General features: G+C 41.9%; 1 protein-coding gene and 1 long non-coding RNA gene across 8 annotated transcripts in view; one reads left to right on the forward strand and one right to left on the reverse strand.

The window, feature by feature from the left end:
• Positions 1 to 2,865: 2,865 nt before the first annotated feature.
• hdac5 (histone deacetylase 5) overlaps positions 2,866 to 13,203 on the forward strand; it is a 32,351-nt gene continuing 22,013 nt past the window's right edge. Inside the window, exons 1-3 of one of the 6 annotated variants that reach the window (XM_011603581.2) lie at positions 2,866 to 3,207; positions 3,328 to 3,441; positions 8,040 to 8,182. In XM_011603581.2, the coding sequence (XP_011601883.2) occupies positions 8,161 to 8,182 (22 nt within the window). In that variant the 5' untranslated portion in view covers positions 2,866 to 3,207; positions 3,328 to 3,441; positions 8,040 to 8,160. Of the gene's footprint in view, positions 3,208 to 3,327; positions 3,442 to 7,622; positions 8,183 to 10,840; positions 12,347 to 13,203 lie in introns of those variants that run through there. The other 5 variants (XM_011603580.2, XM_029836101.1, XM_029836102.1 and 2 more) reach the window with 5 other exon arrangements.
• LOC115249816 (uncharacterized) lies at positions 8,073 to 10,749 on the reverse strand. Of its 2 annotated transcripts, XR_003888447.1 has the most exons (4): positions 10,604 to 10,749; positions 10,450 to 10,548; positions 9,230 to 9,292; positions 8,073 to 8,206 (listed from the first exon to the last, which is right to left on the reverse strand). It is a non-coding gene; the product is annotated as an uncharacterized lncRNA (long non-coding RNA). The 2 variants fall into 2 exon arrangements; XR_003888446.1 differs by lacking the exon at positions 10,450 to 10,548 and having other exon boundaries at positions 10,604 to 10,717.

Raw genomic sequence — 13,203 nt, forward strand, 5'->3', positions numbered from 1 at the left:
CTGAGCACCTGGTGCTGATGGCTGCAGAGTCTCACATAGCAGATCAATAATATGGAAAAAAAAAGGTGAAGGAGATGCTGTCACCAAATATGTTCATATAAAGACTACAAATGCATGACACTTTCAGCATGCAAACTCTCTCTCTCTCTCTCTCTCTCTCTCTCTCTCTCTCTCTCTCTCTCTCTCTCTCTCTCTCTCTCTCTCTCTCTCTCTGTTGATTATCTGATGCCGCTGTGACTCACAAGCTGACTCACCACTGCTCCTTTGTCAAAGTGTGCTTCTGCATTTAAGAGAGTGACAAGTTGCTGATCTCCTTTCACTCTCTTTCTTTTGTTTCTTTGTATCACACCCTACACAGATGAGTTTCATCAACTACAGCAGTAATACTAATAACATTGGCTGTCCTTCACCACAGCGGTATTATCATCCGTGAGGTTTGTCTGTCTGGAGTTCATTATCCACCTAGGCCAGTATTAAACATATTACCATTCCACTATTATTTTTATTTGCCAAGGATCTGGGATTGTTTGACATCAGGTTTAAGTGCTGTAAATGCTTTACAAATGGCATAGATGTCATTTCAATGAGGTAAATCTTCACCAAATAGAGCCGAATTGTTCCTGAATTTAAAGACGCTCACCAACAAGGCCTTGTCTGTTACACGGTCTGTTGCTATTTTGCCAGATGCTCAACACATAAATGAACATTTGAAATGCAGTGAGAATTAAACTGATCTGGATCACCGTGTAGTCTTAAAAACAGGCGTCACCAGTATATATACTGAAGACTTGTGGACTCACTACTAGTTCAAAGGAGAAGGAAAAAATGGAAAAGACAAACAAAACAGGAAAGGTCGTGGGATGGCCTTTGACCTATGTTGAACAATCAATAGTTTCATGCTCCAATCAGAATATTGCTTCAATAATACCCACAAGGCACTTGTGGAGTAGTCTAGCTGAGCACAGCATCTCCATGGCAACAACATCATTACCAGAATAGCTCTTTCTTTCTCTCTTTGTCACTATTTCTGTCTTTCCCCTCTTTGGTGCACACCTCCCTCCCTCCCTCCCTCCCTCCCTCCCTCTCTCTCTCTCTCTCTCTCTCTCTTTCCCCTCTGTTCATGCACAATAGTTTTCCCTTATCCCAGTTTTCTATCCCCTCACATCAGCCCTCCATCTTCCTCTCTCATCTTCTCTTTCCTTCATTTCCCCCCTCAAACCTTTTGACGTTCACCATTTCTCTCACCTACTTCTCTCTCTCTCTCACTTTCCTTCACTTCGGTTCCCTCCTCCTCCTCATCCCCCCTCTTCTGCTCATTTAGCTGTTTTGCAGTCACATTGTGCAAAGAGTGGGGATATTTATAGCTTCCATGATGATTCCTCCTCTCCCCTCTTTTCCTCAGCTTTGAAAACAGTGATGTCAGATTTCTTTTTCATTATTCATTTTATTCAGCCATCATATTAAACTTGCCATTTCTAATTCTTCTGGTTATGTTGAACCAGCATCTTAATTAAGTTATTAAATTTCACAGGCCTGACACAGTTATGGAAATCTTATTTGGTATTTTTTATGTTCTCCTTCTTAGACAAGCATGCCAAGCTGATAACAATCACCATTTTCCATCAAACTCTCTCAATGTTCTTTTTGGAAAATTATTTTGACCTTATGTTGTGTGAGAAGGATGAAAACTGAACGATTTCATAAACAATCTCAAAAAAATGTCTGTTTTTTGATATTCCAGTTAGAATTCAATGTGAATTTACACACAAATTTAAAGCTGTCACTAAAATACACACCAGGGTAGCTGGTATCACAGCACTCGAAACATGAGGCTTTATAACGGCTGATCGCTGACCACAATTATAGGATGATGGACAATGATTAAGGCTGGTTTAACTGCAACATAAATACAATCATAACTTCAGCCAGTAACTGCAGGTTTCAGGGTGCTGCTGCAAAAATCCTGCTGAAAATACCAAGCAGCTTTCTTACACACTGTGGTGAGTTAGAATTATTGTTTACAGCACTTACAATTACGGGAGATGATGATTTTATTCATAACTGTGGCTCATATCGTATTACATGATATATTTATTTAAGTTGAGAACTCCTGCTCAGATGGTGGTTCATTAACATCTGCTGTTGACGCTGCTGTTCAATAGAAGACTTCTGGACAGGTTTATTTGTGCCAAGGAGACAGGTACCAAGGTGCTGTAACACGTGACACATCTTAAATTAATTATCTTGGAATAATGAAAGCTTTATATGTTGATTTGATTTGTCAGGCTCTCTTAACTGGACAGAGGCTTAAAATCTAATAATAAAACTGATCCCCACTTAATTAAAGCCATTAAAGGTGGATGACGTCTCACCACTTCCTCTGTAAAAAGGCTGAGCCGAGCAAAATCAAGGAGATCTAGCCCCACTTCCCTGAGGCTACCATTGTCTATCTTAACTCGCAGTCTATTATTTGTAAGGCTTTATGTTCTAAACAAAATTAAAATGGAATATTTACTCAGATGGTTAAAAAGAAGCATGATCCCCCCCATTTGTGCTGTTGAGCTCTCATGACAGCAATGCCACAGCTGAGATGAGTAAAGCTTGCCTCATTAATGCATTAAATTGACCTTGCCTTAAAGGCATATTTTTAAATATATCTATCTGAGGAGAAGAAATAAAGTTTAACAGAGCTTTCGCTGCTCTGCTAATTCAAAATAAGTGTGCGTTATCGGGTTATCCTCCTATTAATATAATCTCTAATTTAAGTCGAGGTTGCATATGTATAAGAAATATGTGGAAATAAGGCGAGGCAGGCACGCCACGCAGACTTAACTATGGACCCGTCTGTCCATGGCCTGTCTGTCTGTCTGCCTCCATTGCTTTCTATTGAGGCTATTTTTAGCGCCAGCAGACTGGTCACGTGGCAGGAGGAGGACGTCAATAATGTTGTTGTTGGTGAGAGAGAGAGAGACATGGAGCGAGAGAGAAAGAGAGAGAGAGGGGGAATATGTGTAAATATGGAGGACGTGAAATCGTAGGAGGTGAGACGCGGCTTGCGAGAAAAATTATATTTTCTCTGCGAAATTAAACGACGCGGTGGAGTTCAACGCGGAGGAGGACACACCGAGAGTCGGCGGAAACCGACGCCGGGAGGAAGCGACCTCTGCGCTCACAGGCGTTCCAAGGAGGTCCCGCACGACACCCAAGGTACCGTGAGAGAGAGGGGGAGCGAAAGAGAGAGAGAGAGCGAGTATGCGTGCGTGCGTGCGTGCGTGACTGTACGGGAAATATATGCGGTTAAAAAGAAGTCCAAATGAATGTGTGCAGGTTGAATGTATCCGAGAGTCGGCGAAAAAACCAAAGCAAACAGCGTAGCTAACTTTGGAGCGGCTAAAGGACACGAGCAGACACCTGACAGATAGCTAGCGAGCTACCGAACAGGTAACCATTTATCCACAACGCCGGCTCCAGCCACCGGAAGATCTACCAGCTAACTCCCTAAAAGTTGGACACCATCAATCACCTGGGATGCAAACAGAGGACAGACTATAACCGCCTTTAAACTGGTTTTAAGGGGATGGGCAGAAGCCAGCAGGGACAGTTCAGATTACATAACTTGGACATCATCTGCTACCTGTGATCAAGATTTTCCCCTTGTGGTTTTAATTTAGTTTAATCTCACCAAGGTTTCATATCTCGTATAGTTCTCTCTGCCCACCATCTTTTGCTACTCCCTCTAAAAAGGCACATTTATATTATACCATGGCCTAAACTGTTTGATGGATGCCAATGTCTTCCTTACACATCTATGCTTGTATTGATTACTCCCTCCTTTGTTATTATTCTATTATCATGTGGCACTTTGAACATATCCCAGAATGTGTTGATTAACTACCATATAGTTAAAGAAACACGATATGGTGATCGTAGCAATGTGTCATATGGCTCTACATTATCTTGGTCATAAAATGCTGTTGAAAAGTTGGGTTTTTAAAAAAAAAAAATCCTGCCAGAGAAAATAAAGCTCGTCTCATAACCCTAATTTATTCTGGCTGGAAACTGCCATCAAATCGCCTTAGAACAACAACCTATTGGGAAATATTGGTTCCTGTTTACAGCTGAACTGTAAAAAGGGGAAGACTCAGCAGAGGAATATAATTGATTTGAGTTGGGATATCTGTGGTAGAAGTTTAGATCACCCTGCTCTCTAAATGGTGGCTTACACCTTTAGAGAGCAGGGTGAAACCAAATGTTCCCCTTGTTCGGAAAAAGCCAAAGAACCTTCCATTATAAACAACCCTAGATAAGGAGCTCTGTATCCCATCCCAACATTAATGCATCTGTTGCTATTAAAGGGCAGTGGTGAGGGATCTGTCCATCCCTTAGGAACTGGTGTGAGCGGCCAAGGGTGGTGTCAAAGGTGAGGGCTTACGTCAGAGTTGTAAGTGTCATACTGACCCCCTTTTACCAAAGGGGTCTATGTTGTAATTAGAGTCCGTCTGTAAAACTGCACGCTGCTAACTACCTAATTTTCTTTAGTGAGGATCACTTCAGACTGTGTTTAGGCTATCAGGGATCCACAGTTGAGAATTTTTTGCATTCTGGACAGTGGCCAAATAGCTTTCGGCCATCTTAATTATTGATTCAGAAATATACGTAACTGCAGGATAGGATAGCGCTGGCTATAATAGTGGTTACCGTTACTCATTGGAGTGTCCAAACAGACCTACACCTACACTTCAGGTCAGCTCAGTTTTATCCCCCTTTGTAGACTGACTGGATCACTCACTCTCCTCTGTGTTGGTGTCACCAGCTGCTGCTCTTCCTGTCTGCAAGCTCTTTTATGTTGACTTCTGTTCCAACACTTATTATATCAGATTTTTGTTTCAGCAACTGGCGCATCAAAACGTTACGTCAGCATATCAGGCAGCATCAAAACGAGGGCTCGAACTATCGTCAAAGTTGTTTCCTCGTGTTTTTTTAAGCCCTCAGGCCTCCACATCTGGTAACGCCGCCTTCAGTGTAATGTTAACAGTCATAAAGTCCAAAGACTTTAAAGATGTGACAAATAAGCAACATTTTGATGGGATTTATTGCAGCGTTGACGTGGTTAAATACAATATCAGCGCTCAGCCTTCTTTTTACTGGACACTGCCAATGACAGGAACATTAAGAACATTTATCCTTTTTTTTTTAGATTTCAGGTGTCTTAGAAGTACAGATATATGACAACACATTAAGATGCCAATAGAACTGCTGCAGTTGCACGTGTACAGCCTCTACAATAGGCAGTGTTGGCCTGCTTGTTTACTGCACTGTAGAAACTCTAGTGTTCTTGGAGCGGCCGGCTGTTATGATGGTGCAGAGACTTTGTCTGCACATTCGTGCTGAGCCCTGTTTTTCACCATAACTACAGTCTGAGCTGTTTGGGTTGAACTGTCAACGTGGTCCTTATGTAAAGCTGCGCAGAGACCAACACACAACAGTTGCTCAGTACATGCACCAACTGTCTTTTCATTCATTTGGTAGAAGCTAAATTACCAGTTGAAATTATTTTTATTCACCGTGACCTTGTTATATAAAACAACAAATGCAGGGGCCTAAAATTTTTGTGCTGTTTTTCCACCTCTTGGTTTTTCAATTTATGATCCCTTCAGATAAGCGCGATCTCCTGCAGATCTTTTTTTTAAAAATTTGCTCTCGAATGAAAAGAAATCTTTTTTCTTCATGTTACATATAAAACAGTATTAATGACCACGCTGTGGTGTCAAAACAGATGCACAAATCAAACCATTCTAATTTTGTAACCCAATAAGAATCCTTACACAACAGCCCACACATTAGGTCTGTACTGGGATCTTGTTGAGCTTTAGACAACAGACAGCTAATGTGATGCTTTAGGATGAAAATGTCATCAATGTTAAATGTTGAGAAACAAGCCTCCCCTTTAATACATTCAGACTGCCTAAAGAGGCAACAGTATATTTACATTTCACATTTTAATCATTTGGCAGATGCTTTTGTCCCAAAGCGACTTACAGAAAGACACAAAATCAAGAAACCATCCAATTGGGACCTGTGTTGATTAAATAATAAATATAAAGAAATATAGATAGAATGTAAAACAGGCGTGCTATCATTAATCAGTGAACCATGTCATAATTAGTAACAGATAATCATTGCTCAGATAAAAGGATTGAGGGTCAGTAGCCGTCGCTGTAAATGGAATTCTCACATTCACTGTTCGGTTTTTGAGAAGTGGTGCTCAGGTAAACTGTTACCACGGGAGCCAGCTCCCTGGTTCCCATGGCAGCACTTCCTGCTCTTCACCAGAGAAGGAAGGGCCTAGTATTTTAGGAAATGACGGTGTGAAGAGGAGGAGGAGGTGGCAGCAGAGTGAGAGATGGAAGAGAAGAAATTGGAAGCAGATTGAAAGTCTCTCTCTCTCTCTCTCTGTCTCTCTGTCTCACTCGCTCTCTCTCTCTCTGTATCTCTCTATCTCTCTCTCTGTCTGTGTCTGTCCTTCTGTCTGTCTGTGAGTGTGTGCGTTGGTTGTATTGTATTGGGCTAATGGAGCAGTTGGCCAGCAGGTTAGTCTGTCACAAATAGTTAGCTCTGTAATACACACACACACACACACACACACACACACACACACACACACACACACACACACACACTCACACAGACGCATGCAAACATGCAGGTGGATACAGCTTTATCCCATTATCTTGGCCCCAGCCACTGTTACCGCGGCACCCAGCCTGGTGACTGGTGTGACATCACTTTCCTGTGACTTCTTTTAGGTGTTGCCTGTTGGAATTGGAGAAGAGCCACATGTTATATCAGTTTAGACAAAAACAGACACCACCGTTAGCTAACAAGTGAATTGAGAATCAAGATAGAAATGTTATTTGTACAAGGGTTCTGGTTATTCTGAATATACTGGTTGTCAGTTTTAAATCATCTGTGCATGATGTGTCTATGAAAAGTGTTGATGATTTTCCCACATTTCCACACTTTCAAGGTACGGCACATGTAGGATAAACTTAGTTTTCATAGCGTTATCTTAAAAAGTTCTCTCGACTTGGACAAAATTTGACTCTGCATGAGACCAGCAGGTGGCAGCAGACAACCAGGGTCATGCAGCGACCGTGCGGGATCTTGTTGGTCACGTCACACATGTAGGATTCATTCACAGCTTTGGAAAGATTACTGAGGTTGTACATTGGTATATATTATTATATCCAGGGCATTAGAAAGAAAAGGCATTAAGCCATTTAAAACTATCCCAGGGAGAGAGAGAGAAAAGACATAAGTGAATAAATACATTTTTGTTTAAATTGTGTAAAAATGTTGTACATATAAAAATTATACATGTTGTATTTGATATCCATCAACAACATAGAATAGTATAGCATAATAATTTGTCACATATAAATTCCAAAAATGGATGTGTACTCTAGCGTAGATGCTATATTATATACATTTTCTTTGATGAAAAAGACACAAGCTGATTTTGCTTGTTCTTTCCTTATAGACTTTCTATGTTGGCCTTGTGGCGTAAATCAAGTCTAAGATAAAAGTTTACAAACTCACTGTATTGAGAAATACTTCAAAGTAAGACAGTTCTAACAAACAAGGACAATGGGGTATATTCAATTTATTGTTCAATGTTGGAGTCAAACATCTGATGACAACATCATTCCCTTTGTTCTGTAATAAAAATCATTTCAACATTTTAATACTGAAGAGCTGCAACTCTTTTTGGTTCTTGCATGCTCGGGCACTCGAGGGTTTTTTTTTTTTTTTTGAGTTACAAGCTGTATGTTTCAGTTTTTGCTTTTATAGAGGAAATGCTTTTAAGATGAGGAATTTCTAATGTGGTCAGCAGAAGATTATCCAGGAGGTGCTGGAGTCTAACTAACTCTTAATTTCCAATGACATCAATTTCCCGCATTTCCATTCTCACCCAGTGTCTTAAAATGTAGTCTGTCTCTAAAAACAGATTTGAGCTCCCCTCCATTTTTCTTTCGCAGAGAGCAGAAGCTGTGCATCGCCCCTCCGTCCTCTGACACATGGCTGATATCGACGACCCACTTTAGCACAAGTAGACACACGGTGGAAGGGTTGCGGGTCACAGGTCCAGAATCAGCCATCATGAATTCATCTCACATGTCAGGTAAGCACACGCGTTCTTCTCTCCCTGTAAGAAAGCTGCTCTGCTCAGTACTGGTGTGACTGGAGTGGCGAGTGGCTCATACTGGTTCATTGCAAAATTGTCATTCTAGTGTACAGACACCGAATGGCTTGAAGGTGGACATGTATATGTATTTCTTTGTAAGTGGCTGATTGAATAATGCAGCACCAGGTTCGTCTTTTCTATTTAATCCAAGTGAAATTTCTCCAGTGGGTTATATTCGTTGCAAAAGTCCACTTTGATGTGCTTTGATTTCTGTATTAGAATGTGTCAAACATAATATATACTCTTCACCTTTCTTTTATGAAAATGAATTAAATCCAAATGGACCAGGAAAGAGGTTTGAAGTCTGGTTAGCTGACAAGTCCAACAGTGTAGTTCCATTTATTTCTAATGTGTCTTGGTCCTTTTTCTACATTAATGTGCGTTGTTCACGTGAGCCTGTTCAGCGTCAATAGTCGAGGGTTCGTTGCTGCAATGGGGTTTTCACAATGATTTAGAGCACTTTGGAAATCAGCTAAGAAGACAATTAAAACTGGCTATTTCTTGTTGGATATAACTTGGTGAAATCATTTCCGACAAAAGCTAGGCGTAATTTCTTTTGGGAATTTTTTGGGGTACGTGAGAAAATGGTCAGGAGGCCATAATTATTGGAAGAGCGTGAGATGCAGTTACTGAATACATTTAAAAAAGATACAATCTTGCATGTGCAATCATTAATTTTCAGCATTATACATAATACCGCAGGCATATGCTGTAGTCGAGAATAGGACTCCTGGGAATATTGGGAGACATTTGTCTTGGATTTGCTGATCAGTTGATCTCGTTGTCATGGATACAGATATAGTACAGACACATACACACCACACACAGACATACAGCAGCGTGACTCCAGGGGTTGATGTGCCTCAAATAGAAATGCAGAGATGAGTCATTCACTGAGCTACTGCAGTGCACACACACACACACACACACACACACACCCACACACACACACACACACACACACACACACACACACACACCTACCTTTAACAGTTGAAACCATTAAGATGTCAGACATGTTTCTTGGTCAGTTGCGTCTCTCTTTGTCTGCCAGAGAGATTAGAAATGAGGATGGAAGGAAACAGAACAAGTCTTAAATAAATAATCTTACCAGAGCAGACAGAACATGGCTGCAGCTTGACTTGATGCAAAACAATACAGGAGCTTTCCTATTAGTTCCTGGTGTTTACTTTTCCCCTTTTCATGTATTTATTCTGTCTGCTTGTGATTAATGCGGAGACGGCCGTAAATCTGTCTGAGGACACGGAGCTGTTTACACAGAAGGTTTGGATGATGATGGGAATGGAGGTGATGTGGAGACGTGGGCTGAATGATAAACTGACTCAATGAAATTCCATCTTTTCTGAAAATGATTCATTCACTGCATTAATCACCACAGAGGAGCCACAGCAATACAACAGAGCATGTATTGAAAATATAGATCTGTAGCCACATTATATTTATAAATATGTATTAGAATTGATGCAATAAAACCCCATTCATCCTGATCCTCGGTTGCTTTTTCTTTAGAAGTCAGCAACATCCCATTGCTTTCAGTTAGAACACTGGAAACCACTTTTTAAAGTGCAGCATCACTTAGGACTTAGCTGCTGAATGGAACAAACAAGAGCTATAAATAGCAGCCAGCAGTTTCAATTAATAATATCCACACTGACAGCAAAGTGATAGAAGTGAGCAGTGCGGCTTTTTGGATCTAGAGTGTTTTCCCTGGGATTCTCTGACATTTTGTAGTTGTGACAAACACATTGAAGTTGCATGAAAAACACTTTATGTTAAACTGCTGGCTCAGATGTTTTTGCACAACAAGCCCCTAACAACAACCCTCTCTGCATATTTTGATAATATATAATAATACAACGGCATTTCCTAAAGTGTCCTAAAGTGTTCCTCTCTATTGAATATGTTAGATTATTTTATAAAATACATGTATTCCTTAACAACCACTATGTTTTTTGGGAAAGGATCAGTCTCTTGGCAGTTCCTCCATACAGAGTTCTCAGCAAAACAAAGACAAAGTTTAATTTTAAATCTTTGATAAGCCATAATTCCATCCAATCCCTTCGTGATAAATAAATCATTTTATAATGGGTTGGCTTTTAATTTCTCGACACAGTGTTAATGGAAAAACATGCTGCTTTGTGTGTACATCAGAGATTTTCCAAGGATAAACCTTTGTGGCTCACCAAGTTGACTCAATTTTCTGGAATAACTTCCCACCGGTGACGGATCCAGCGATGCCACAACAGCACACAGGCGCGTTATGTCACCGTGAATTGTCCCTTCTAAACAGAAGAGCGTCACACCCCAAAACTAGAGCAAAACTTTTTTTTATCTTACCGTAGGTTTGATTGACGGGAGATCTCGGGGCAGCGCCATGCAGAAACATGACAGTGCTGAGCGTCTCCCCCTCCCTTCACACACACAACCACCCCCCTCCACCTTACCCTGAGAGCTTTAAGCTTACTGCTCCCTCTGTCTATTTTTATCTCTAACTCCTCCTCTTTGGCAGGCTATTTTCAGCTCTATTCCCTCCGTCAACCTCCCCCCATCGTCCGCGTTATAAATTGTTCTCATCTCATCTCCTCTTTCCTTTCCCCTTCCTCTTCTTTAATCTCAACAAAAGGAGAAATCAGTAGCACCAGAGACACACAGCAATAAACGGAGGGATAGCCGCTGGAAAGTCTGCTCTCTTTGAAACTGAAGCTCGTGTTGACTTTCGCTCCATCCGTTTAACTTCCTTCCCACCAAGTGAATGTGTTCACCCTCTCTCTCTCTCGCACGCCCTCTTCAGCGTTCATTCAGTGGCTCAAAATGCTTCCAACGCACACACACACACACACACACACACACACACGCGCGCTTTCAGCCAGTGTCTGTTGGCCATCTGACCAGCAGCTGTTTCTGGTCTCTGCTCGCTGCCCACTCTATGTGCTGAAAACAGCACTTGCTTTCTCTCTTGGTTCTGGGAAAATTTGAACTTGATTTTTCTCTTTACAATTCATTTTTATCGCGCTGCTCTTACCCGTGTGCCCCCTCCTTTCATTCCCCTCTTTCTGTGTTTCTCTAAGCGCTTCGTTCTAATTTTGGAAGCATGGAACCTCGGGGAGTGCTCTCCCTAAGCTATTTATGTCCTCGTCTCTCCGCCTCCTTCTCTTCCTCCTCCTCCTCCTCCTCCTCTCCTCTCCCTCTCGTCGTCCAGGAGGAGAACAGCGTGAGGACCCTTTGATGCATGCAAGCAGGGGAATTCAGCTTCTCCTCGTTATTGCCTATATTTTTGTGGGATCTCTGCAGGACGCGGTGAAGAGGCTGCAGCAGCGATTTCTTTCATCACTTCTCTGGTTGTGGGTCTGCCCGGGTTGGGAGGCTGGAAGCAGCCATGACATTTCATTGATTCCTCTCTGGACTCGGGTGTAGTTGCCTGATTTATTTTAGTGATTACTGTGAAAGGCTTCCGGACACTGGAGGGAACTTTTTTCTTTCACCTGCAACAAAGCTGCCACTGCTGTTTTAACAAAGTGCTGTGTAGGGATCTGGACTCTGTCTGGTGACCTGAGTATTGTTTTGCGTCGTTCCTCAGCTCAGTTTGACTCTTCTTTTTTGAGTGATGCCTTGAGCCCAACAGGGAAGAGGGAAGAAGTACTTGGTAGCCCCCAAAAAACTCGGAAAACCCTCACCATCTCGATGGGATACAAAACAAAAGCAAAAGGAGCGTTCTGATTTCAGGCACTGGCATTTTTGATGGAATATTTTGGACATTTTAAAGGTATTCGTAAGAACACTTCAAAGTTTCCATTTCAGCTCTTTGAATGGTCCTTTCCTCTGGAGCCTCGGCAACTTGAATCCTAACCAAAAATCATGCCTGTATCTCAAAAGAACGGACTGATGTTTCTGTGACAAAATAGAGCAGAGTTCCTTGTTTTGGCATGCTGTTACATCCCACGGTGTCAGGATTGTGCACCATGCTGCAGACCATCTATGAGACTGAGTCCTGTTTTTCTTCTACCAGCACAGACAGCAACCACCAGCCTCTGGAGCTCCTGAGCAGCAACAGGGGCTCCGGTGCTGCCATGCCCACTGCCGGTGAGTCATCCGCATTAGGGGAGGTGGGGAGAGGGATGAAGGAGCTGCTGTGTAGTGGAGGGTCGCTGATCCATCGCGGTGAACACGCGGATTCAATGCTAAATGCTATTTTGTTTTCTTTGGAAAATGTGAAAATAGCTTGCGTGTGTATTTTGCGTCGTTTTTGTTGAGCATAATGTACAGAAGGTTTCGATAGCAGCTCTTTAAACTGTGATTCACACGTCCTTGTGTAGGCAAATCCGGGCACAGATACCGTGCAAGGTGCAATAGACAGGTGGCAGCAAGAGGAAGTTATTGTGGTCCGTCTACTAGTTGAGCGCTGGAACAGGTTGATATTCCCGACTATTCCCTTCTACGTCAAAAAAAGTCCGAAACATTGCTTATATGTATGAGAACCTGCAACTGTGTAGGACAAAATGGTTTGAAGTTTTTGCCAAGCGTTGCTCAGGGCAGGGTGATGCAATGCAAAAATAGCAAAATCTAAAAGATTGTGCAGGTTCGCAACACATTGGTTGAAAAAGCTGGTGTGTGTGTGTGCGTGTGTGTGTGTGTGTGTGTGTGGTCCAGCCTGCCAAAGCGAGGTGAGCAGACTTAGATTTGGGTTGTGGATCGATTCCAGGAGGTTGTTACTGATACAAACATAATGCAAATTCACTCTAATCTTCTTTTCGGCTGACATTACAGTGTTGGCTCACTGGGCAACACAGGTCGGTGTATATATGTGTTTACGTGCCTGAGCTTAGCTCCCTTACACACATTTATATTGACGTTGCCATGAGCTCTGGTGTTTACTCTGTAACACTATTGATCACATTCCTGTTTCTAACTGGATGTGGATTTTTCTTTTATAATACCAA

This window comes from Takifugu rubripes, chromosome 5 (genome assembly GCF_901000725.2).
Source record: "Takifugu rubripes chromosome 5, fTakRub1.2, whole genome shotgun sequence".
Lineage (NCBI taxonomy): Eukaryota > Metazoa > Chordata > Actinopteri > Tetraodontiformes > Tetraodontidae > Takifugu > Takifugu rubripes.